The 26,528-nt window shown below is 41.6% G+C and overlaps 1 protein-coding gene across 1 annotated transcript in view; it reads right to left on the bottom strand.

Moving 5' to 3' along the window:
* F2 (coagulation factor II, thrombin) overlaps positions 1-26,528 on the bottom strand; it is a 65,442-nt gene that overhangs the window by 19,093 nt on the left and 19,821 nt on the right. Inside the window, exons 5-9 of the mRNA XM_082271120.1 lie at positions 25,455-25,560; positions 19,923-20,059; positions 15,388-15,696; positions 13,062-13,166; positions 7,970-8,093 (exon numbers count right to left, since the gene is read on the bottom strand). Of these exons, the coding sequence (XP_082127246.1) occupies positions 7,970-8,093; positions 13,062-13,166; positions 15,388-15,696; positions 19,923-20,059; positions 25,455-25,560 (781 nt within the window). The remainder of the gene's footprint in view (positions 1-7,969; positions 8,094-13,061; positions 13,167-15,387; positions 15,697-19,922; positions 20,060-25,454; positions 25,561-26,528) is intronic.

Genomic DNA, 26,528 nt, shown 5'->3' with positions numbered 1-26,528 from the left:
TTGCTCTAACGATCGCGGCGATACCTCACATGTGTGGTTTGAACACCGTTTACATATGTGGGCGGGGTTTCCACATGCGTCGCTTCTGCGCGCGAGCTAACGGGGACAGGGCGCTTTAATTTTTTTTTTTTTTTACTATTTATTTTATTTATTATTTTTTATTTTTACACCGTTTAACAAAAAAAAAAAAAATTGATCATTTTTATTTCTATTACAAGAAATGTAAACATTACTAGTAATAGAAAAAGGCACGACAGGACCTCTTTTTGTGAGATCTGGGGTCAAAAAGTCCTCAGATCTCACAAGTACACTAAAAGATAGAAAAAAAAAAAAAAATTATTATATAAAATGAAAAAAAAAAAAAAAGGACATTTAAACCGGTTGCTAGGCAACAACATTTTCCGTAGCTCCGGTCCTCCAAGACCATAGAGTCAAGTTTGCCCTCACTCGACATCCTGTCTGTGAGGATCCGGGACCGGATCGTTTTCCCCGCTGCCGGCGGGTCCGGTAAGCGGGGAAAAGGACCGGATGCGGCGGGAGGGGGGGGGGGCACCTCTTCCGCCATCCCGGAAGGGTGAACCCACGGCGAATCCGCCGCTGGGACCACCCTTATCGGAAAGCCAACCGTCCACCGTTTAAAAAAATACCAGGGTTATGGCAGCTATCTGCTACCATAACACCGGTATTTAGGTTTAAACGGAGGATGTATATAAACCTTTTTGGACTTGGACATGGTGGCTGTATGAAGGGTGACAGGTACTTGGGTAATTTGTTGGGCAGGTGACAGGCAGGTGACAGGTACTCTGGTACTCTGGTACTGATGAGCAGGTGGCAGGTACTCGGGTACTTCGATAGGCAGGTGACAGGTACTCGGGTACTCTGATGGGCAGGTGACAGGCAGGTGATAGGTACTGATGAGTAGTACTGATACTGATAGGTGATACTGTACTGATGGGTACTGATGATCAGTACTGATAGGTGATAGGTACTGATGAGTACTGATGAGTAGTGATGGGTACTGATGAGCAGGCGGCAAGTACTCGGGTACTTCAGGCGTCAGGTACTCTGATGAGCAGGTGGAAGGTACTCGGGTACTCTGATGGGTAGGTGACAGGTACTCAGGTACTCTGATGACGGGTACTCCGTTGACAGGTAATCAAAGTATCCGAGTACCTGTCATCAGAGTACCCGAGTACCTGTCATCAGAGTACCCGAGTACCCGTCATCAGAGTACCCGAGTACCTTTCGTCAGAGTACCCGAGTACCTTTCGTCAGAGTACCCGAGTACCTTTCGTCAGAGTACCCGAGTACCTGTCATCAGAGTACCCGAGTACCTGTCATCAGAGTACCCGAGTACCTGTCATCAGAGTACCCGAGTACCTGTCATCAGAGTATCCGAGTACCTGTCATCAGAGTATCCGAGTACCTGTCATCAGAGTACCTGCATACCTGTCATCAGAGTACCCGAGTACCTGTCATCAGAGTACCCGAGTACCCGTCATCAGAGTACCCGAGTACCTGTCATCAGAGTACCCGAGTACCTGTCACCAGCCCATCAGAGTACCCGAGTACCTGTCATCAGAGTACCTGATGGGCTGGTGACAGGTACTCGGGTACTTTGATGGGCTAGTGACAGGTACTCTTTATTGGGGGGGGGCAATCAGTGTGGTTGGGGTGCACTGTACTTGGTAACTAGCTGTTACCACACTCTCTTCCTCACACAGGATCAGTGTGTGAGGAGGAGAACACGGTGACAGCTAGTTACCGTGTTCTCTGTTGACATTTGTGACCGGCTGTGATTGGACACAGCCGGTCACGTGGTAAAGAGCCAATTTCATTGGCTCTTTACCTAGATCGGGGATCGACTCTGTCCGAGGGACGAGCCTCGTCCCCGATCGCTGCTCTGCGCGCCCCCGGGGGCGCGCATTGCAGAGAGAACGAGCGGCTCGTGCAGGAGCCGCTCATGTGATCGGCTGTGACTGACACAGCCGATCACATGGTAAACAGCCAATATCTATTGGCTGTTTACCTTGATCAGGGATGGGCTATGTCCGAGGGACGAGCCTCACCCCCGATCGCCGCGCTGCGCGCCCCCGGGGGCGCGCAGTAGCAGCTAGAGCGGGCGGACGTCATATGACGGCCGCCCGGAACGGTAAAGCCATCCTGCCGGCGTCATATTACTATGCGCCGGTATGGATGTGGTTAAAGAAATGATAACCACACTGCTTCCTGTGATTCCTCAAGAGCTGAAGATAGACCGTGCACACAGATTACCTAAACCCTCACACATTCCCGAAAGACTGCCTAGGAAATTATTGGCAAAATCTACTTTTTCCAAGTAAAAGAACAGTTGATGCAATTTGCACGGCATAATACACCTCTACTAGATCCTTACGCAGGAATAGTGTTATACTCCGACCTTTCAGAAGCAATCATACTGGCACGCAAGAATTTAAACAAAATTACTAAATTTCTTAGGAATCATAAAATAATCTATAAATGGGAATTTCCTACAAAAATTATGGTTGACCGTGAAGGAATCACGTATAACATCACTAACATGGAAGATGGCCTGAAATTTTTTTAAATCATGGGGCTTACTACCAAAAAAATTATGAGAATGCGCTTGATAAAGTTCTACCTGAGAAAATTCCACAGCAATGGCAAACAATAATAGCTGACCTGCTTTACCTATAAAAGGAATTAATTTCCCACTTACCATATTTCTATATGGTCACAGCTAAGTAAAATATAATATTACCCTCCCTCAAGTACTTAATCGCTCAGGGAACCCCATGCTGGGGGGTATATTGTTCTTAGTTCAATTCTATTCTTACATTTACCCCAATACCCAGTACAGTTTCAATGTACACAGGAGTTCATTTACATCTCCCTTTTTACCTTTCTACAACTATGGTTTAAGGTTTAAGTTTTCTTTTTTCTTTTTTCTTCAGAGGTACAATATTGGCATCTATTGGATGGAACATGATCCAACACTGAAAAAGGTTGTTAACCTCAGAAAAAAACACCTGAAAGACAAAGGCATAATGAGCTATTATGCATCGCACACTAGCTCATTATGAAATGCTTACCTTAGAACAAAGCCCCCGCAGTGCCGCCAGCTCACCGGTGACACGGCCGACATGTTCAGCTGTCTTACTTTCCAGTTCATGTCCTCCGGCCATCTGATTGGCCGAGGGCCCGCAATGATGTCACTCCCGTGCATGCGCACAGGAGCCGCGGTTAATGGCACAGAGCTCTGAAGGAACGTCACGGGCAGCCGTTCCTTCAGAGCAAATGTGCCAGTGATGTCACTGGCTGCATGCAAAGTAAATATCTCCTAAACGGTGCATGTTTAAGAGATATTTACAGTACCCATAGGTAATCCTTATCATAGGCTTACCTATAGGTACAAGTTACTTTACTTTCTCTTTAATATAAAAATTTTCCTTACAAAAAGTCTCCTAATGCTACTCTGCATTGGTAAATCCTATCAATCTAATGCTAATGGGGCTTAAATTCATGTCACCTAATGCAAGAGGACTCAACAGCCCGTATAAGCGTAAAGCTCTCTGGAATGACATTCTGAAACTCAGCAGTGAATTTGCCTGCATACAGGAATCCCACTTTGCAGCGAACAAAGCACCAAAGTTCTCTCATCATAAGTTTCCACACATCTATGTCTCCAACAATACCAAGAAAAAGAAAGGCAATAAAAGTCCTTTAGACGTTAAAACTGACACTCACGGAAGATTCATCATACTAGTAGCAACCATTGAAAACTCAGAATATACAATAGTCAATATCTATGCCCCCAACAAAAACCCTCACCAATTCATAAAGAAAATTATAACGAAAGCACGAAAAATACAAAAGGGACACCTTCTTTATGGGTATCTTAATGCACCGTATGATCCCCCTATACACACCTCCAATCAAGGACACACCAACAGAACCGGCCGAAACAAGATTTTTTCTAATGAAGACATGTATGATGCCTGGAGGTGCCTTCGCTCCACCGAAAGGGATTATACATTCTACCCTGTTGTTCACAAATCCTATTCCAGGATAGACTATTTTATCAAGGACAAATTACTACAGAACATAATCAAAGCTCAGATACACAATATCTCTTGGTCTGATCATGCTCCAATAACAATGGAAATTAAAATAGGTCAACCCTGTACTAATAACATTGTATTGAGAAATAAAGCTTACATCCTTTCTCAAGAGAAACATTTGTCTGTGATAAAAAGAAAACCTTAAATAATTTTTTGTATATAATGATGACGATTCGGTGGAAAGCACCACCTTATTGTGTTCTCATAAAGCCTATGTCAGAGGTCTTCTAATACAGTTAGCTGCTGGAGAAAAAAAAGGAAAAACTGTACAATAAATAAAATACTAAAGGACATCTCCGTACTAGAGGAAAAACACAAAATTACCCCTAATGATATAAAATGAGCACAACAACTCAATAACCTCAGAACAGATTTAGGAGCTATTCTGATAGAAGATCATGATAAATACTTGAAACAAAATCATTACTCTCAGAGTAATAAAGCTAGTCAGCTATTGGCTAACCAACTATGTCCACGTCAAAACAAAAATAAACAAAATAACTCATCCTATCTTAGGTAAAGTAAGGTACAACCCTCAGGAAATCGCTAACACCTTTTCAGAGTATTATGAATCCCTGTATAATCCTAAGGAGGACATAAACACCCCCAACCCACACCTAAAAGCATATCTGGCTTCCTAAAAACAATAAACCTACTCAAAATATAACCCAAAGATTTAGATTCACTCAATGACCAAATTACAGCACACGAAAAGCTCAAAGTCATCAAATCATTGAATAAAAATAAAGCCCCAGGTGTTGATGGGCTATCCGGAGAATACTCTCAAGCCTTTAACGACATCCTATCTCCGTATTTGACCAAATTGTTTAACCAAGTAGCCAACTCTGGTAAATACCCAAAAGAGATGTTGGAAGCTTTAATAATTACCCTTCCCAAACCAGGTAAAGATCCAACCTCACCTATAAGTTATAGGCCTATATCATTATTAAACGCAGATATATAAATCTACTCAAAAATATTAGCGAACTGTTTAATAAACATAACATAAGTACGTTTCGTTAATGGAAGAAAAGCCCAGGAGGATGGTAAATCTAATCAAACACATAGAAAACAGTCAAACACCTGCTATTCTCTTGGCATTAGATGCCGAGAAAGCATTTGATAGAATGCATTGGAAGTTTATTTCTAAAACTCTAGAAAAATTTGGCATTAATGGCATACACTCGGCCATCATGTCATACTCACAACCCACAGCTAAGGTGTTCTCCTCAGGATTAATCTCCAAAAGTTTTTGCGTAACCAATGGAACCAGACAAGGCTGTCCACAGTCCCCAATACTATTCTCTTTAGCAATAGAACCATTAGCGGAATGCATACGCACTAACCCTGATATTAAAGTCATCAAAATAGGGCAATATGAACATAAGTTGGGGCCTCTTTGCAGACGACATTATCCTAACAATGACAGGCCCTGATAATCCCTATCCATGGTTCAAAAACTATTGGATGAATATAGTAAAGTTTCCTATTACAAGGTCAATCAAAATAAATGCTATGTTCTACCTATGAATATTCATAAAGATCATTCTAACAATCTGCGTGAAAAATATGGCTACAATTGGGACGAAGTATCTATATCATATCTGGGTATACAACTGACGTACCCAACCTCCAAAATATATGAAGTGAGTTTTCCCAAACTCCTAGAACAAACCGGCAAAGACCTACAACATATTCAAAAAGCCCACTTTTTGAATATGTTGTAGGTCTTGGTATGGGTTGGTAAAATTGCAGCCTTTAAAATGCAAAAATTGCCTAAAATTCTGTACTATTTTCAATCCCTCCCCATCCCGATACCCCCCAATTTTTTTACGCATGAATACTAAATTGAAAAATTTCATATGGAACGGGAAAAACCCAGAGTAGCATTTTCAATATTAACTACTTCTAAAGTCTTAAGAGGAATGGGTTTTGTCAAAAATTATTACTAAGCATCACTATTAGACCAAATTAAATTCTGTCTCTCCTCTCCTGAAGACAAACTATTTACAAACATTGAAAAAGAGATCACTAAAGGACAAGATCTATTTGCCCTTTCTATGGCTAAACATTTAATACCCCAAAAAATAGTTATACCCAACTTACTTTCTATTAAATCAAGTCTGATAGCATGAAAGCATATTCTATCTAAAACTAAAATTGGAAATTTGCATACTAAGGTACCACTACCTACAAGAATAATAGACTACTGTAAAATAAGACTATCAGCCAAAGAGTGGATAAATCAAGGATACCAAAGTTATTATTGCCTACTGTTACATTTCAGGAATATTGTGGAAGCCAAAATAAGGAAATGTACCCGTCTAAAAGATTTGAAACTTAACGATGATGTTGATATTCCCACAGAAATATGACAATTTTTTACAGACCAAAATTCACAAAAAAAGAGAGGAATAAAACTATTCTATAATCTATTTCCCTCTTCCAATAATAAAAAACCCAATATGATTAAATAGGAAAAGGATCTTTCACAACATTTTACGTGGGAACAATGGTAAAAAGCATTATCAATTAGCAACAAAGCATCCTCATGTATTGAGCATTGGGATAACTCACAAACATTTTAAACAGATGGTACTTAACCCCATATAGATTATTGAAAATGTTTCCTTCAACCTCCCCAATATGCTGGAGATGTAATGAACTAACAAGAAATCTTCAACACACTCTTTGGGCCTGCAAAAACTTAGTAAGTTTTTGGAAGTCTATATCCTCCCCCATAGCTGAACTTACAGGTAACCTGACAGAACTATCCCCTGCAATGGAATTATTGGGAATAGACCTAGATATATATTCACTATGGTATGGAACTATAGTAGCACACATATACATAAATAGCTGCAAGGCTTACTATTTCTAGCATGTGGAAATCTACCGAATCTCCCAACCAGTCCAATGTAATTACTAGATTGAATATACAAGAGCAGTACGAAATGCTTTTTGCATATTAAAAAAATTTACTACTAACAAATTCAAAAAAATGGCAAATATGGCTAAACAACCCGAGAGCTTCTACTTACTTAAAGAATTGTGATATCTGAACCTCCATTAATATTAAAACCAATTGGATTCAATGCCTCCTCCCTAGTAAACTAAAGTTCACGGTGACCAAGTCCGCTTACAGATAATCCACCTACCCTGAGTAGCAACTAAGTCTACCCTTTTGTTTTTTTTTTTTTCTAGATTTTTACTACGTATTCTTATAATTTTCTTCATGTTCTTAATTTTTTGTTTTATGTTGAACCAGGTAATGTGATAGCAGTAAAAAATAACTGCAATAGTTATTGCTTGAATCTGTGAATTTAATAAAATACCAATAAAAAATTTTAAATGGTAAAAAAAAGAAATGCTTTGTAAAATGTGTTTAGGAGGCTACAGATAAACAGCTACAACTTATGTAGATAAATTTGTTTTATCTCTGTGTATCACCTGGGACTAGTCACTTCACTGGATTTATGTAAGGAGTTACAACCACTTATAATTTTTATTTTTTTTTACAATAGCATTATTGAAAATGTTAGAAAAATTTGTAAATATGTGTGTTACACATGTACAGCTTGTCCTTTTTCTATGTCTGACCTTGTATTATGTTATTTATGTAATGTAATTATCTAATAGATTCTACTGAAAAGAAAAAAAAAAATGTAAAGAATGTAGAGAATTTTTTAAATATTTTTTATTTTAAACTGGAGTTGGGCTTTAAGCATAAATATTTTAATGTAGAAATAAACTGCACAGCCCATAAAGTGCCATGCTCCCAGCAGTCAAGGCTCCCTTTATCACTCAAGGAGCCGCCATTCTAGTGAAATCATGGGTCAGATTCTTACCATGGTGCACTGCCCCGCTCAGCATCCTCTCCCTTCACAATACGACCCTGCATAGATAATATTAGCTCTTCCTCTCCCCTGTCTTTCACTTTCTTCTGTTCAAAGAGAGGTCTCTGTCCACACACTGTAGAGTGGGAACAAAGCAGACAACATCATTAATAATGACAGCAATGGGACTGTCTATTCTGTGATGTCCAAGCAAAAAAGAACAACCAGGATAATGTCACTAGCACACAGCTAAATCAGTTTTTTGAAAGAAGAGGTATACTTTTTAAAAAAGAAAAAAAAAAAAACATTCACAGAGCTATTCATTAAGTGAAACTGCATGTATATTCATTCTGTGCGACTCGAGGCGAAACCCAATGTTTTAGGCTATTTTCTCTGCGACTCAAATGTTATCCATACATTAAAAATGAGTGGTACAAGAAAATACCAAATTATGACCAATAGGTGGAGCTGATGAATATCTAATATAATAAAGTGCAAGTGTCTCTGCGTCTAGCCCCTGTGTCCGTGGGATTGCGCTACTGCGCATGTGCCCCATGGACAGCCGTTGGGACTTGGAGCGCGGAGACTTCGGGCGGCCGGGCGAAAATGCAGCCGCCTCAGGTATCCACCCCCTTCAATAACGCCCACAGTAATGTCATGCGCCAGTGGATGGACGACGTGACACAACATCACTCTTTCTGTTGTAGCCACGCGGCGCGCCCTCGGCCCAGGGTGGTGTCTCTCAGCCCTCCTCCCAGCCTCATCGCCATTGGCTGCTACTATAAGGTGTTCCTTTTTGAACACTGATTGGCTCCTTCTCGATCCTTGGTGGTCCATATAACTGCTGAAGCCTTGCTTGGCTTCAGTGTTACCTAGACAGCACTTGCTGCACATGTATATATGGCTGTAATCCTGGTAGGTTGTTTTACTATTTATGGGAGCTGCATCCAACTGATGATCATTATAACTTGATGATATGCCTATTTAGCTACACTTTGGTATGTTTTGATTTACCTTATTCTCTGCTTTAGCCTTTCTCTGCTTGGACATATTTGGTAAATTTTTGACCGAATGCCAATTTGACCATCATCGGCACATTTTTATGCATAAATAGTTGGACCCACTTAATCATTGTCCCAGATGTAAGTGTACCTAAACATGTGATTTTTTCATATGGTGACCCTTTACTATGATAAGCAGTATGCATTACATATACCCTCCGTTTATACATATCTAACTATATAAAGTACAAGTGTCTCTGCGTCCAGTCCCTGTGTCCGTGGGATTGCGCTCCTGCGCATGTTCCCCCACGGACAGCCGTTGGGACTTGGAGCGCAGAGACTTCGGGCGGCCGGGCAAAAATGTTAAAGTGGCGGGTGTGCGCGGGCACACGGCAGGTGCGCGCACGCACACCAGAGCCGCTCGGTCAGCTCTGCGCGTGTCCCCGATGTTACTAGGGCAACAGGGACGCTATGCGCAAACAAGTCTGTTTTTACAAATGTTTGACCACATATGTACTAGCGCCCGTTAATTTAACGGGCTTAATGTCTAGTAGTAAATAAGTATTTATTCCGTATTCTCAGCTCCATCTTGTGGCCCTAATGTAATTTTTCCTGATTTATTCTATTCTGTATGAATGAATAAAAAATTAGAAAAATCCGCGCCTAGTCATACGTATACTTAAAAAAAAAAAAAAAAAGTTGGCACCCACTAATTTAACTGTGATATCAGCTAGTAAACGATATAAAGAAATATAAGCAGCGCTCAAAATAAAGGTGATTGTGCAAAAAAAGCATTATAAATACAGATGAACAAAAGAATGTGTAAAAAAATGCCTTCTTTAAAAACGTCATATAGACTATTAACCCTTTCACTGCCAGGTCTGTACGCCTTATGGACCTACAGGACTGCTTGCAGCTGGCCAGGTCTGTATGCCGTACGGACCTCATTCCTCGTGTTATAAGCTCACGGTCACTTTAGTGTATATACCCTACAGCACCTCTCACTAGCTGTACACCAACCCTTCCACACCCCCCTACCCATCCTGACCCCCTCTGCCCCCCCGCCACATGATCCTCCCCTGCAGCTTGCAGCTTCCCTCTTCTGCCCTCCCACCAGCTTGTTTGCTGCAGAGGAGGCACATGTAGGCAAAAACAAAATGTATAACCCCCCACAGCCGCCTTTCTGACCCCCTGTAGTGCCGTGCATTGTCGATTTCCTGGGACCCCTCTCCGCACTCCGCTTCCCGCTGGCTGCTGCTTGGGAGGGATCCCTGATCGCTGGCTGATGGGATGGGGATTGGGGGTGGCAGAAATGCAGCCTAATCGTGCGCTTTTGCTGCCCCGACCCCCAACCTAAGTTGTAAGTCCCCCTTGCTGAGGGCACCGCTCAGACAACTCCAGTTGTTTATGACCACAGATACATCTTTGTTGTCATACTTAGACCTGATGGGTGAATTTTTTTTTGAGACTTTGTTTTTACCATATATGTGAATGTGGAATGCATTATCAATACAGAGTATAGATTTTATGCACAATATACCCCTGAAGAAGAAGCGATACATGCTTTGAAACGCGTTGGGTAATCTTGCTGCCTACATGCAATATCTGTACACATATGTATGGTTATGACCATATTCATGCATTTCCTATATAAATGTATTCTGAGCACATTCTATTGGTGAAAACTTTTATTATCACAACCCTTCCCCTTTTTTTAACAAATAAACTTTCATGATTTTAATATTGTATTAATAAGTGCCTATAAGGTCCCAACCTCCAGGGGAAAATACTTGTCTGCCTGTACAGGGATGCACAGAATACGTGTATATCCCCATACAGGTAAACACAGCCCTCCATGGGCATACGCTTTAGCACACCCCACTGAATGAGGCCTTAGCAGGAATTTAGCAGGAATTATGTAAGTTATATTTTGTTTATGTGTGCAAATAAGATTTTAGTGTTTTTTTTTGGTGAAAATAGTGATTTGATAAACATTTGCACAAAAATCACAGGGTCTTAAAAATCAGTAGCATTTTCTTTTTATTCTACTGGTTATGTGCTTTCAGAAAATATATGGTTTGGGGGGGTCTTTTACAAGCTCTGAAAGATGTAGGTGAAAATGAAAACCTCCAGTTTTTCAGAGAAATGTTTGGGTACGTTTGATTTTCACTAGTTTGCAAAAAGGCGCAATGTAAAATTTACAAATATTTGTTATTTATTATTAACTCAACAGTGGTTTAGCTTTTATATTTAGTAGGAATTTTGCAGGAATTTTGAAAAATTAGCTGTGTTTTTATCTGCTAATTATTTATTTAGTGTGTTTTAGCGAAAATACTGTTTTGATAAACATTTGCGCAAATACCATGGGGACCAAAAAATCAGTAGCACCTTCTTTTTAATCTAGAGGTCATATGCTTTCAGAAAATATATGATTTGGGGGGGCCTTTCACAAATTCTGAAAGCTGTAAGGGAAAAATGAAAACTTTCAGATTTTTAGTAGAGAAATTTGGATATTTACATTTTTGCATACGTTCTATCTTCACCAATTTGCAAAAAGGCACAATGTAAAAATTACAAATATTTGTTATTTATTAACTCCATACAGGTTAAGGCCCCATTCACATAGGGGCGATCCGACTTGGGGGGGCGACCTCCGAGGTCGCGGTGCGAGCAGCGCGCCATGACCTCGGAGCGGCCGCCACGGACTTCATAACATTGAAGTCTATGGCGGTCGCCTCCGGGTCGCCCCAAAGAAGCTCCGGACCCTTTTTCTAAGTCGGAGCGACTTGTGTCGCTCCTATTAGAACGGGTCCGCAGCTTCCCTATGGAAGGCGACCTACGGCGACCTGTGAGGCGACGGTCGCCTTAGTGTGAACGGGGACTAAGCTTTTATATTTATTAGAATTTAGCAGGAATTTTGTATAATTAGCTGTGTTTTTATCTGCTAATAATAGTTTTCGTGTATTTTTTGCGAAAATATTGTTTTGATAAACATTTGCGCAAATACCACAGGGCCTAGAAAATCAGTAGCACCTTCTTTTTATTTTAGAGGTCATATGCTTTTAGAAAATATATGGTTTGGTGGGTCTTTCACAAATTCTGAAAGCTGTAAGAAAAAAATGAAAACCTTTGGATTTTTAGAGAAATTTAAATATTACATTTTTTTTTTACGTCTGTTCAATTTTCCCTATTTCGTAAAAAGGCACAAAATAAAAAAGTTTTATTTTATTTGTTATTTATTACCTCAATACAGGTTAAGCTTTTATATTTAGTAGGAATTTTGTAAAATTTGCTATGTTTTTTCTGCTACTAATGATTTTAGGGGATTTTTGGCAAAAATATTGTTTTTATAAACATTTGCACAAATATCTTGGGACCTTAAGAATCAGTAGCACCTTCTTTTTATTCTACTGGTCATGTGCTTTCAGAAAAAAAATATAGTTTAGGGGGTCTTTTACAAACTCTGAAAACTGTAAGTGAAAAATTAAAAAGCAAAGGAAAAATTGCAAAAACAGTCTGGCGAGTTTAAAAGTGGAGTACAGGGCCTTTGCAGCGAAAGGGGTTAAGGGATTTCCCTGGATGATTGACCATTATATTTTATGGTCCTGCATATCTGCTAAAGAGGGTGTTGCTGGTGACAGACCCCTTTACCTGTTTACATTGCACAGTGCACTTTCTGGATGGATTTATTTATTTCACTTATGGACTAATCACCATTTATGGACTTTTTATTGTCATCTTGCTGATGTTTGCTGCTTATCAGTTGATTAGATGTAAAGTATTTGCACATTTACACTTTATTATATATTTTGATCCTATTAGGCCCTTAATAGTCTATATGACGTTTTTTAAGGAGGCATTTTTTAGCACTTTATTTGTATTTTATAGAGTTTTTTTTTGCACAATTACCTTTATTTTGAGCGCTGCTTATATTTCTTTTTATTGTTTACCCGCAGAGAAAAAAGCCTAATAACGAATGAACGAACCAACGAATATACCTGCAATTTCCCAGCACAGAAAGCTCTATGAATTTTTAAATAAATACACCCCATAAAATCTCCTCCACCCAAACAAAAAAAATATTATATCATGAATTTCCTTACCTGCCTCTCCCTTGCCAAAGCTTTTCTCATCAAAGAAGGTCTGATGCTGTATAGTGTCTGTGCGACCCCCAATAACAGAGACTACTTCTTCATTTACAGGGCTATCTGCCGGAGACAGGGGGTCGGCCCAATGACAAGACGTGACGATCAGTGAATAAATGGAGAAGAGAAAGGGACACATGAGCAAAATTCATACCTTACAACATCTTAAAAGGGGATTTATAGTGCTTTTTATGATTTTTAGATATCTGTGTGAAAAGCATCGGTTTAATGATAATAGCGGCATCTATGAGCGTAAATGTTCAACAAAGCAAATTCTGTATAATGTTTGTAATGATAAAGGTACATGGAGTCAGCCATTTTTGCTCATTGCATACTAATTTTGATTGCCACAACAGTTGTGCTTTACTGCACCTCCTCACAATACAAGTCTGTGAGTTGGCCGACTCTTTAAAAACAATGCAGTGTGTGACGGAACAGGACACCCCGACTGGGTATCTCTGCCAAGAAGCTGCTTCCTAAGTTCTGGAACACGAGACCTGTGATTCTGGCTATAGTTGCCCCAAGAACTCGACAGTACAAGTTTTGAAGTAAACCAGAATGAACAACTGTTTATTCAAACACAGGCACAAAGAGATATACACTGTGGGACAATCCCCCCTCCCCCTTAACAGCCAATCCACAATCACATATACATCCCATAATATGTTGATCTTAAGGCAGACAGAAACAATAGAGCAATGGGATACAGGTACTTAACAATAACAAACCCCACCTCACTATCTAGCAAGGGTCTATGAGACACTCCGACAACACTCAAGCAATCTGAAAAGTCAAATTGTCTATCTCTATATATCTCTTGATTGTCCAGAAATATTATTGTCGCAAGTGAAAGAGCCCTTAACTCTTTCAACACAAACCACACATATAGAACCCAGGATAACCGGGGTAACATGAAAGGCTGAGTCCAGTGCGTTTGTACAGCGAGTCTGATTAGTGCAGACCCAACTGGGGTTCTTGGTCACCCTGTGCCCCTAATAGACACAGGGTGACTTACACATAAGAGAGGCCTGGGAAGCTGGACAAGGAGTTTTCCAAGCTCTCTAAAGTAATCTGGGTGCCAATAGCCCCCACCCAAAGTGACTCAAGTCACACAGTGCTTGGCTGCTATGTTTTTTTTCTTGACTGTTAAAATCCTACTAAATTTTCACATGAAATCAGCTGAATACAAAGCAGGTACATCAATTTAAAAGATGTTAAAAGTCTTACAAATTGTTTTACTTAGAAAGGAATCACAATCCCCTAATAAATCCCAGCTAGTGTGCTCCAGTCAACAAGGAGCATGAACTTTGCAGAGCTATAGGTCAGCACTGATGTTTCAGGCCTCTGCAGAGAGATCACTGCTTTGACAGAGAGAGTAAGGGACCTTCTTAGCAGCATTCTTGTTAGAGGGCCCCCTGTTTTATGAGTTGTTAGGCCATGGGCCCTTGGTACACTTCACGATATGGTAAAAGTTACAAGCTTGTAGTAAAAAAACAAACATAACTTCCAGGATTGGTGCTAAGGAGGGATGCAAACGAGGTAGATGGAGTATTGTCCCCTGCAGACCTTGTCAAATTGCAGCCCCAGGGCCACACCTGGGCTTTGGGTGTCCCTAACTGGAACTCAATGCCTCCACTGTCAGAATGCTTCTCTGAGCCAGCGCTAACGCCTGCATGCTGCAAACACCAGTAGCTGTACATCTGTTCTTCACGTTGGGTAAGGATCTGCAGAAATCCCCACTGTGCCAATCTCAAGCTCTCTTCTTCCAGTCACAGCGTGTTTCAGAGTGCGTTTAACAGGCAGGTGTTAAATTTCCTCCTCACTGCCTGATTTAACCCTATAATGCCTCACGATCATGCTGCAATCCCATGCACTGCATGATGTTGCAGTGTGGACCCATTGAACTCAATGGGCGGGTTTGACTGTCACTTGTCAAACTGCTTTGCAGCCACGTCAAAAATGACGTGGCTGCAAAGCAACCTGTTTTTACCACCCCATGACCACCCATTCGAAAGAGACCAATTTCATGAGCAGTTGTTATGCGCTTACGGACCTGTCCAGGTCCAAAACTATTAATAAGCAGAATTAAAGTGGTTGTAAACCTCAGACGTGAAATATGGACAAAGCATATCCCTCCCCATTTTGTATTTATACAAGGCAATCATTTCCCTCCTTAGACACCTCTATTTAGGAGAGATCAAACCTTTCAGACCTTTCAGGGAAAAAATATTTCAGTCAAGTCTGGTTTTGCAATACATTGCTGCAGATTATCAGCTGTGCTTACCACAGTATTTTAGTTGACAATATTCAAACGTCATGTTGGTGTGAGATACATAGCACCACACGCCCTCATCATCTCCGTCTGGGTTCCTGCAATAATTTTCCTTCAGTACCACATCTTCACGAAATTCCTTGCGACTGTAGAGCTCCACATCTACTGAGTTCCAGGGGAGACATGGCAGTCCTGATACGGTAACTGCCAGAGTCCCCTCGTATTTTAATCCACGGTCTGGCTCGCAGTCTTCCTCCTCCTCTGTCTGTACAGGTTCCTGTTTTTCTTTGAGAATTGGCTCAACTGTGGTCTTTTTTGAACCTGCAAAGACAGAAACTCCGCTTTAATTTATTTCTTTTAACAGTAAAAGTTTTTAATAAAGTCTGCAGAACATACAGTTCAGTATAAAGGACAAAAGTAAAGAAAAAAGGGATTTACAAGGAATAAGAAAGCCTGTAACAACAGTATCTCATATTCACAAAGATTGGGAAGGGCAGTAAGCCCAATGTATATCTATAGTGCAATATCATAACGTAATATTATTACAGACAATATTAACACAAACTGAAGGTAAATAGGAATGTACAACCAGCAGCAACAGGGGGGGGGGGGGGGAGAGAAGAAAATCAACGGGGGGGCTTGGTGGGGGTAGCAGAGGAAAAGGTCATAGGCAGCTTGAAAACCCACAGTTCAAAAGTAGAATTAGAAGTACAGCGGGGCAAGTATCATATGGTGTCACCCTGTGCATAGCCGAACATGTATGGGCTTTATCGAGCGGCGGCGGCGCATGCGCGGTGATGTGTTGGTGCCGGGCGGCGCCATTTTTAAATCCTAAGGCACCTTTAGGAACAGGTAAGTGAGACTGCTCCACAGCCACACTACCTGCCATTATGCGGGGCTGCAGGCATACTACAGAAGATGCAGTGCTGCGGGCATGGTACATGCCTGCAGCACTGCATCTCCTGTAGTATGCCTGCAGCCCCGCATTCTCTTGTACCATGCCCACAGACCCGCATTCTCCTCTACTATGCCCGCAGCACTGCATTCTTTTGCACCATGCCCACAGCCCTGCATTCTCCTGCACCGTGCCCGCAGCCCCGCATTCTCCTGCACCATGCACGCAGCCCCGCGTTCTCATGCACCATGCCCGCAGTCCCGCATTCTCCTGCACCATGCCCGCAGCCCCGCATTCTCCTGCACCATGCCCGCAGCCCCGCATTCTCCTGCACCATGCCCGCAGCCCCACATTCTCCTGCACCATGCCCGCAGCCCGCATTCTCCTGTACCATGCCCACAGCCCCGCATTCTCCTGTACCATGCCCACAGCCCCGCATTCTCCTGCACCATGCCCGCAGCCCCGCATTCTCCTGCACCATGCCCGCAGCCCCGCATTCTCCTGCACCATGCCCGCAGCCCGCATTCTCCTGTACCATGCCCACAGCCCCGCATTCTCCTGTACCATGCCCACAGCCCTGCATTCTCCTGTACCATGCCCGCAGCTCCTCATTCTCCTGTACCATGCCGCAGCCCCGCATTCTCCTGTACCATGCCCGCAGCCCTGCATTCTCCTGTACCATGCCCGCAGCCCCTCATTCTCCTGTACCATGCCGCAGCCCCGCATTCTCCTGTACCATGCCCGCAGCCCCTCATTCTCCTGTACCATGCCGCAGCCCCGCATTCTCCTGTACCATGCCCGCAGCCCTGCATTCTCCTGTACCATGCCTACAGCCCTGCATTCTCCTGTACCATGCCCACAGCCCTGCAGGGCACTTTGGCATTATAGACAGTAGAAAGCCTGGTGCGCTCATCTGCCCAGTGTCTACTGCTCTGTCCTGCTCCTGCTGTCACTCCGTACACACTCACACTCCTCTGACTGCTTTCATAGTCCTATAGAATGTGGGGGCCTCTTGGAGGGCGTGATTGTTTTTTTTTTTTGGGGGGGGGGGGCAGCATTTAATTCTTGACCCAGGCAGCACAATGTCTTGGGCCAGCCTTGGGAGGAAGACTTCCAATGCCGAATACTCTCCCTACGTGCGTAATATGCCGTGTAGAACACAAAAAGCCGTGTGTACCTGGCAGGCACCACCCCTTCCACCAGGCCCAATAACCAAATGATCAGATCCAATGAAAGGGAAAGATCACCTACATTGTTAACTGTGTCCAGTTTTAAAATATACAGTATGTTGGCAAACAGTGAATTTTGCCGCATTCTGGATGCAAACAGAGCCCTCCAAGAGAAAGCTGTAAACCTGATATTCTGTTATGGTAATGTCAAGTATACAATTTTATGCTTTATTTATATGGGACAGATGATAACAGATACATAATGGGTGACTCTACATTTGTTGATATCCTGGGGTTATGGATTAGCAGCCGCCGACTTTGTAAAAGCAAATGGCTTTTTATTTTTCCAAAACACGTAATTAAAAATGGTTTCTCTTTAGCATAAAAAAGAACAAATAGTTCATAAATTCCCGACCAAAATAAAACTTTGGCTTACTGACAGTAAAGCCTGTCCTTTAACAGGGCTATAAAGTCCCCACCTGCTTCGTGGGTCCACAGTAAAGGTCACCATAGCCTGCAATGTCATAGTTGGCAACATTTGAAAAAAATTTCCAGGGACAATTTGCAGCACAGCTATCAATTTCTTACCACACCCACTTCCCCGAAGCTCCGCCCACTCCACATAATTAATCTCCGCCTACTTATCATCAGATTATAGGGTCTACTCAATAAAGAGAGAATTACAGGAAATTGAAAAGGGAATTTTAAACTTGAGGCCAAAGTAGCAGAGTTGGAATAATTCTCCATTCAGCTGCACTACTTCTGCCTAAAGTTTAAAATTCTCATCACAATTCCCTGCAATTCTAAAGTGTCAAATGTGCTCAGGTGTGACCATACAAAAATGTAATATGTAAATATAAATAAAAAGTGCAAGGTATAAATAAGTGCATTAAGTAAGTAAGTGCAAAGTGTAAATAAGTACATTGCCGGGACAATGTAAATTACCCAGGACAGGCTCCTATTTGCCGGGACTATCCCGGCAAAAACGGGACAGTTGGCAAGTATGCAATGTGTGAGCAATGAACAGCACACAGCTCTTCTTCATAAACATACCCTGCTTCCCCTTACATCCTATGGACAGCTTCTGACTGCTTCCTGCTCTTTTTTAGCTCTATCTCACAGGCAGGTGAACCCTTACATTACCCAATGAAATGTGTAAGGATTGCTTTAAGAAAAGCACTGGCACAATCTAATGTTGGATAAAGGGCTCAAACAGATACTGGGCCATAAACCATGTCTTGCTGCAAAGAAGGCCCAGACTATTGGGGATATGTTAGTTCAATGCCAAAAAGCCTGTATCAATTTAGCCTATGTGACCACTATCTTTGGCAGTGCCGGGACAAGGTCATCCAGAGCCCAGGGCAAGGATGCCAAACTGCGCCCCCTCTTCCCTTAGGTTTAGGGTCAAGGCGCCCTCCCATCCCTGCAATAAACCATTACGACCAGGGCAACCATCCCTCCTGCCAACCCCTTGTCCCCGCCCTGATCCTTGGGTATGTTCGAATGCGGACATTGTTCGATGTGCAGATATGTCCACAGGACTGATATGTCCAAAGGCTGTAATTACTTATGTACATGTGATTTTTTTACTTTTTTATTTTTTAAAAATTTGCAAAGATTTCAAACAAGCTTCTTTCAAATTATCATTATGAGGTAATGTTTGCAGAATTTTTAGAAAAATAATGAATTTGATCCATTTTAGAATAAGGCTGTAACATAACGAAATGTGGAAAAAGTGAAGCGCTGTGAATACTTTCCGGATGCACTGTACATGGAGGTTGCCTGTAATAGAAGAAATAAAAGAGCTGCTATATTTCCTACCATACTTCATTCATTAGCATTGACAATTCTGGGAGGATCTGATGCTTGCACCACCTGTCACTCCCCTGTGGTTTTAATCAGTGCTGTGTCTTGGAGTGATGGATGTGTTTGGGGATAGAACCACAGTGAATACTAAGGGGGGGACAGGCATCTGACTTTCCTGTAAGCATTGAATGCTAAAGAGTCTGAAGAAGGCTGGAGCATTTATCCAGAGGGACGATAGGAGGCATGAACTGCCATAGAGGCTCCTCTGGCTCCTCTAATGCAGGGAGCAGCCATATGCATTTCATAAGGCAACTAACCTGGTCACTTTAAAGTGGAACTCTATGCCAATAACTAAACACACAAATACTCCCTAAAAGGGACACAAACACCATGCTTCGAAACCTTCCCCACTCTATCCAAAGTTAGAAAAATGTTTGCATTTTGGTGGGATTTGCAGGTACAGTATGTTTTTCTTGCTGTCAGGAGAGTCTTTCTGGAAATGTAAAATATACTCTCATGATTATAATACATAAAAAAACTTTATTAGTCATTGAGCGACTGAAATGTTCCTTAAAGTTATATCTATCCCCAGAGTTGGTGACCCCAGTCAGCCACAATAACTTACACCTGCATTTTGGGTTTTGGATGGAAGATGTGATGGCGCTGGAATCACTTACCACATACAGGCACTGCGCACTCCTCTCTGGCCTTCTCAGGGTTTTTTGTGTAACACCATGGACCGAGTGGGTTGTTATCCGGGTTTCGGCAAAAGTTCTCTGTCAGGTTTTTGTCGGGATGAGAGTTTGGATTTACCCTGAGATAGAAAAGATGTTAAACAATGCACAAGCAAGTTGGAAAATCCACAGGTGGCCCATGACCATCCTGTTTTAAGTCATCTACAGTGCCTTGCGAAAGTATTCGGCCCCCTTGAACTTTGCGAACTTTTGCCACATTTCAGGCTTCAAACATAAAGATATAAAACTGTAATTTTTTGTGAAGAATCAACAACAAGTGGGACACAATCATGAAGTGGAACGAAATTTATTGGATATTTCAAACTTTATTAACAAATAAAAAACTGAAAATTGGGTGTGCAAAATTAATTATTCAGCCCCTTTACTTTCAGTGCAGCAAACTCTCTCCAGAAGTTCAGTGAGGATCTCTGAATGATCCAATGTTGACCGAAATGACTAATGATGATAAATAGAATCCTCCTGTGTGTAATCAAGTCTCCGTATAAATGCACCTGTACTGTGATAGTCTCAGAGGTCCGTTTAAAGCGCAGAGAGCATCATGAAGAACAAGGAACACACCAGGCAGGTCCGAGATACTGTTGTGGAGAAGTTTAAAGTCGGATTTGGATACAAAAAGATTTCCCAAGCTTTAAACATCCCGAGTAGCACTGTGCAAGCGATAATATTGAAATGGAAGGAGTATCAGACCACTGCAAATCTACGAAGACCTGGCCGTCCCTCTAAACTTTCAGCTCATACAGGTGTCCTTTTATGAAACGGAGATGAGCAGTGATCCTGCTGATCACAGCTCATTTCCGATCATTCTCAGTTTATGAAACAGAAATGATCGCAGGAGAACATGTTCTCCGCTGATCATCTCTTCACACGGGAATCTGCCATTGACTGACACAGAAACAGCCAGGCTATGAAGCTGCGATCCCCGCACTTCACTGGCGATCTGGGTCAGAATTCACACTCCCGGGTTCACCAGCCTGGAGCTTGTGAAGCGGGGAGTGAAGACAGAATCGGGGAGAACTGAGGGGGAAAAAGGAAGATTATCGACTTCCTTCTTCCTCGTTCAGACCCCCCAACACAGTATTCATGTCCCCCTGCCATATTTATGTATGTATATATATACATGTATATATATACACACATACATGTAGATATATATTTAATGTGTATATATATATATACAATGTATGTGTGTGTGTATTCAGTGTATATATATATATATTTATGTAAGGGGACTATTATTTATAACCTCGTGTACTCAGCAGTGATAATTTATCTCTGCTTGTTAAAGCGCGCGAGGGATTTTCATACTACTGTAATCTCGCTTTGTCTCACGAGATTACAGACGCTCCATTGACTTCTACACAGATCTCGAGAAAACCGTTCTCCTCTGATCACCCTGGGCGAACTGAAGTTCTCCGATTCATAAAATGGGTGCCAGATGTGATCATTTTCCCCGGAGAACTGTAGAGAAGCCAACGGAGAAAAAAATTCACCCGTTCATAAAAGGACACCACAAGGAGAAGACTGATCAGAGATGCAGCCAAGAGGCCCATGATCACTCTGGATGAACTGCAGAGATCTACAGCTGAGGTGGGAGACTCTGTCCATAGGACAACAATCAGTGGTATACTGCACAAATCTGGCCTTTATGGAAGAGTGGCAAGAAGAAAGCCATTTCTTAAAGATATCCATAAAAATTGTTGTTTAAAGTTTGCCACAAGCCACCTGGGAGACACACCAAACATGTGGAAGAAGGTGCTCTGGTCAGATGAAACCAAAATCGAACTTTTTGGCAACAATGCAAAACGTTATGCGTTTTGCACACACAGCTCATCACCCTGAACACACCATCCCCACTGTCAAGCGTGGTGGTGGCAGCATCATGGTTTGGGCCTGCTTTTCTTCAGCAGGGACAGGGAAGATGGTTAAAATTGATGGGAAGATGGATGGAGCCAAATACAGGACCATTCTGGAAGAAAACCTGATGGAGTCTGCAAAAGACCTGAGACTGGGGTGGAGATTTGTCCTCCAACAAGACAATGATCCAAAACATAAAGCAAAATCTACAATGGAATGGTTCACAAATAAACATATCCAGGTGTTAGAATGGCCAAGTCAAAGTCCAGACCTGAATCCAATCGAGAATCTGTGGAAAGAACTGAAAACTGCTGTTCACAAACGCTCTCCATCCAACCTCACTGAGCTCGAGCTGTTTTGCAAGGAGGAATGGGCAAAAATGTCAGTCTCTCGATGTGCAAAACGGATAGAGACATACCCCAAGCGACTTACAGCTGTAATTGCAGCAAAAGGTGGCACTACAAAGTATTAACTTAAGGGGGCTGAATAATTTTGCACGCCCAATTTTTCAGTTTTTTATTTGTTAAAAAAGTTTGAAATATCCAATAAATTTCGTTCCACTTCATGATTGTGTCCCACTTGTTGATTCTTCACAAAAAATTACAGTTTTATATCTTTATGTTTGAAGCCTGAAATGTGGCAAAAGGTCGCAAAGTTCATACTTTCGCAAGGCACTTTACATCTATGCCTTGCAGTTTACAGGTTTTAAAGGGCTGGCGAGGTCCTAATCCAGGCATCCTAATATTAACACAATAAACAAAAATGTACAACATGCTTTAAAATTGACCAGAGATTTGCTAAAGGGCAGTATACTGGTTGAGTCACCCAGGGTCCAATTACACATCCATTCATAATCCCTTGTATCTGTAAATTTAGCTCTGCCGTTGTATTAGGACTACCCACCTGCCATGCCATTTCTGGCAGACTGAGTTATGGTCTCTGTCTTTGATAGACTATGTATTGATACCATTACCCATTTTTGCCTGTGTATTGTCATAATTGTCATTTTAGCTGCTCATGCATTGTAATGATTGCCATTTTGTCACCAATGCATTTGAAAGACTATACATTTTTTTGCCTATGAATTACCATGACTACCTATCTGGTGCCATGTATTCTCACAATTGCCTGTTTGTTGTCCACATATTGCCACAACTGCCCATGTGTTGCCCTATACTGTAACAACGACCATTTTGTTGCTTATGTGTTTTCAAAACTGCCAATGTGCTGTCCTTGTTTGGGAATCGTAGGATGCTAGGCAAATTTAGTTTTTGGCTTCTTCTATAGAGAAATGAGCAGTGATTTCTGTCCTGGTCTGTTCAGGGTTTCACAGGCTGGAAGTTTAAGTCCTTCTCCCTGCCTCTGGAGGAAGTTTTGAGAGCATAAGGAAGGAGTATCAAATAATCAGCTGAAAGTGTATCATGGCCTGGCCAATCCCTGGAGAGGGGCATCCAGAAGGTGGCTAGGGAGGTGATAAATGTGCAGGATAGAGATGCATGATCAAGTAGAAGTTCAGCCTAAAACTAACTAACTCTAAATCTGTAAACCTGATTTACCCTGTAAAACAAAAATCGCAGTACATACCTTTTCTGCAGCCGCTCTGGTCCGGTCACACGCTGAGCTGTCAGCGGTGGCTTCTCTGTCACTACGCAGGCATTTCCAAGCCATTGTCTGCACACAGCTGGGGCCCTGATCAGATCAGCTGAAGAAAAGGTATGTATAGCAATTTTTTGCTTTACAGGGTTAGATAGATTAGTCTTAGAATGTGGCTGCCAGTAGATTTAGTGTTAGTTCGTTTTAGGCTGAACTTCTACTTGATCATGCATCTCTATCCTGTACATTTATCACCTCCCTATCCACCTTCTGGACACCCCTCTCCCGGGTATATTTAGAGTTAGTTAGTTTAAGGGCTGAACTTCTACTTTAAGTTAATAATTTTGTTTTGTCATATTCGTTATGTTGGAATGATTTGTTTTCAGAATTTGATTCCTATATTTGGATTGGTTTTATATATTCAGATTTATTTAGTATATTCGTTCTTTTCTAATCAATTCAAATTTTGGAAGATGGCTATATTAGTTCTATTCTTTTGTTATCATTATTGTATATTACACTTTTATACCTTAATATATTTATTGCAATATGTTTTCATTTCGAATTCAAATTCATTTTCAAATTTTTTGAATTTGTATTCATTTTAAAAAAATTGTAATTCTTTATTTTGTTACGCTATTTCATTATACTTGATTTTGGATTAGTTGAAATTTATTACTATTGTGATTCAGAAATTCGGATACATCTGAATCTCTGAATAACAAAAGCCGTATAGCTATTCTTTAAGGTCTCAACTGTGGCAGAACTGAGAACCTGAAGCAATCTTTTGAAGAGCTGGATGTGGGACTTCACCATAAGGGATCTGGTCTAGAGAAGGACTGTCTCCATCGCTGAGCCGTGTCCGGAGGAAGCTGGAAGGTGTGCAGCTGTCCTGGGGACTTGTGAGCACTGACTCTCAGTTGTGATCCTTGGTGACTTTGTGCTTTTGGGATGTAAGTGCCAGAGGTAGTTACGGACTGAGACAGCTCTCATAGGGTTTAGGAATACTCGCGTTCCCCTGTCCTCAGCAGAATTCTGGAGTGGGAGCCCAGAGAAGAATGTTCTTCTACTGCAGTGCAAGTGTTTTTGAGTATCCCTTGCCCTAACCTCTCTCCTGTTCAATGCTCTTCAAGCAATACATTTCAATAAGAAATCTCTTATACTCAGTGGTGTATTTAGGTTTTGTGCTGCCCTAGGCCTGACTAAACTTGTGCACCCCCTAATTTAAATATGACCCACCCCTTCCTGTAAAGGCCACACCCCTTCCTGTTTATGACCCACCCTGTCATCTGTAAACCACAGACCATAACCACAGTCTATCAGTGCCCATCAGCATAGCTTCATCAGTTCCCATACGTTCAGCCTCATCAGTGCAGCCTTATCAGTGCCGCCTCTTTACTGCCCGTCAGTGCAGCATATCAGTGTGGCCTCATCAGTGGTCACCAGTGCAGCCTTATCAGTGCCCATTAGTACAGCCTTATGTCACGGGTTTAGTAAGATTACTCTTTTAAGATATTTGGACTTGTGTTTGCTGCCACTAATTGTAATTATAGGATTATTTCACTTATTTGTATAATAAATAGGAAGTCCATATACAAATAATGAAATATTTTTTGCTGCCCCCCTGCAAAGTGCCGCCCTAGGCCTGGGCCTTGTTGGCCTAGGGCAGGATACAGCACTGCTTATACTGACTTATTGGAGCCAATGTGCACGGACTGGTTCTTGTGGGAAGGGGCAGCCTTTGTACTATTTAGAAAGAACCAGCTATTATCAGCTGACTCTTCTGGAGTAGTGCTATAATTGCCAGGATATCCTCATATTTACATGATTGCTAGGGTGTTGGCTTTTCACCAGATGAAAATAGAAGAAAGAAAGCCTTAAAAAGAAAAGGAATGCAGCCATCACATCTAAGAATTGGTAATCTACAATATAATAAATGTTTGTTTTTGAGTTTATTGCTTCTTTAAGGACAACAGCAAGTATGATGAACCATACATCTACACTTACTTTGTTTTGTGTGGAAAATTGCTGGCCCAGTACTGGCACTCTGTTCCTGATCTGGTGACACTGACAATGCCTCTGTAATTCTGCCCAAGGTCAGATGCACAGTCACCTGTCAGTTAGAGAAATAGTTACAGGTAATTCAGCCACAGCAACATTATGAGCAACTCTTGTCCTGGCAGGATCACCAGGTATTACCTTAATTAAAGCTGCATATCTAAAAAGATGGAGAACAATTTTTAGAATTGCATTAACATGTTAAAGCTTGCAGATGCTAACTGCTGGAGCCCCATGCCATGCACCAGGGTTAAACACCCGGTGTGTACAAGGTCTTCAGCATTTTGGAAACTTGTAATCCTGTGTGCCTAAATAATAAAATAGGGCAAACAGGATTACTATTAGATAATATGGCAAATCGGTTTCCACCCTTTTTTAACCACATCTATATTGGCATCGATAAATACAAACAAGAAGGGTTTGGATTCCCTTTGGGACCATTCAGAGTACAATGCCACAGTTTCTTTTGGTATGTTCTTAGATGGTCTAGCTTGATTTCTTTAACAAAGTTTTGGCATTAGCCTTTTATTATCATGCCACTGCTGAATGCTGGGAGTGCAGGAAAGAGTGCATGCTCTTTTGTCCTGTTCATCGTATTTTCAGATTGTTCAGAATCATTACAGTAATTCTAAATAGTATTTTCATAACCAGTGTCATTCTTTATAAACAGGTCCCTTATATTGCTGCCATGCAGGACAATTTATAACGCTGATACAGAATAACGGTGTGGACACAATTTTGCCAATATGTGGAAAAAAGAGCATTCTGCATGCATTTCAGCTTTCTAAGGTAAAACATTTGCATACTGAGAATGTACGTATACAGTTCAGCAGTTAAGATATGTACTAAGCAGTTCAGCTACAAAAACATTAGTTGGTGGCTCCTAAATTGCAGCGCAGGAGTTCTTGGTTCACTTCTCATAAGTACATAATAATGAAGATGATGATTCTATCGGTATGGTAAGGACGAAATAGACAACTTTTACTGAATCAGGGACTAAGCTGGCCCACAGCAGGGCCATAG

This window comes from Pelophylax lessonae (genome assembly GCF_965119305.1).
Source record: "Pelophylax lessonae genome assembly, chromosome: 10".
Taxonomy (NCBI): Eukaryota; Metazoa; Chordata; class Amphibia; order Anura; family Ranidae; genus Pelophylax; species Pelophylax lessonae.
The sequence above is the reverse complement of the archived record's forward strand: the minus strand, read 5'-3'. Positions and strand labels throughout refer to the sequence as shown.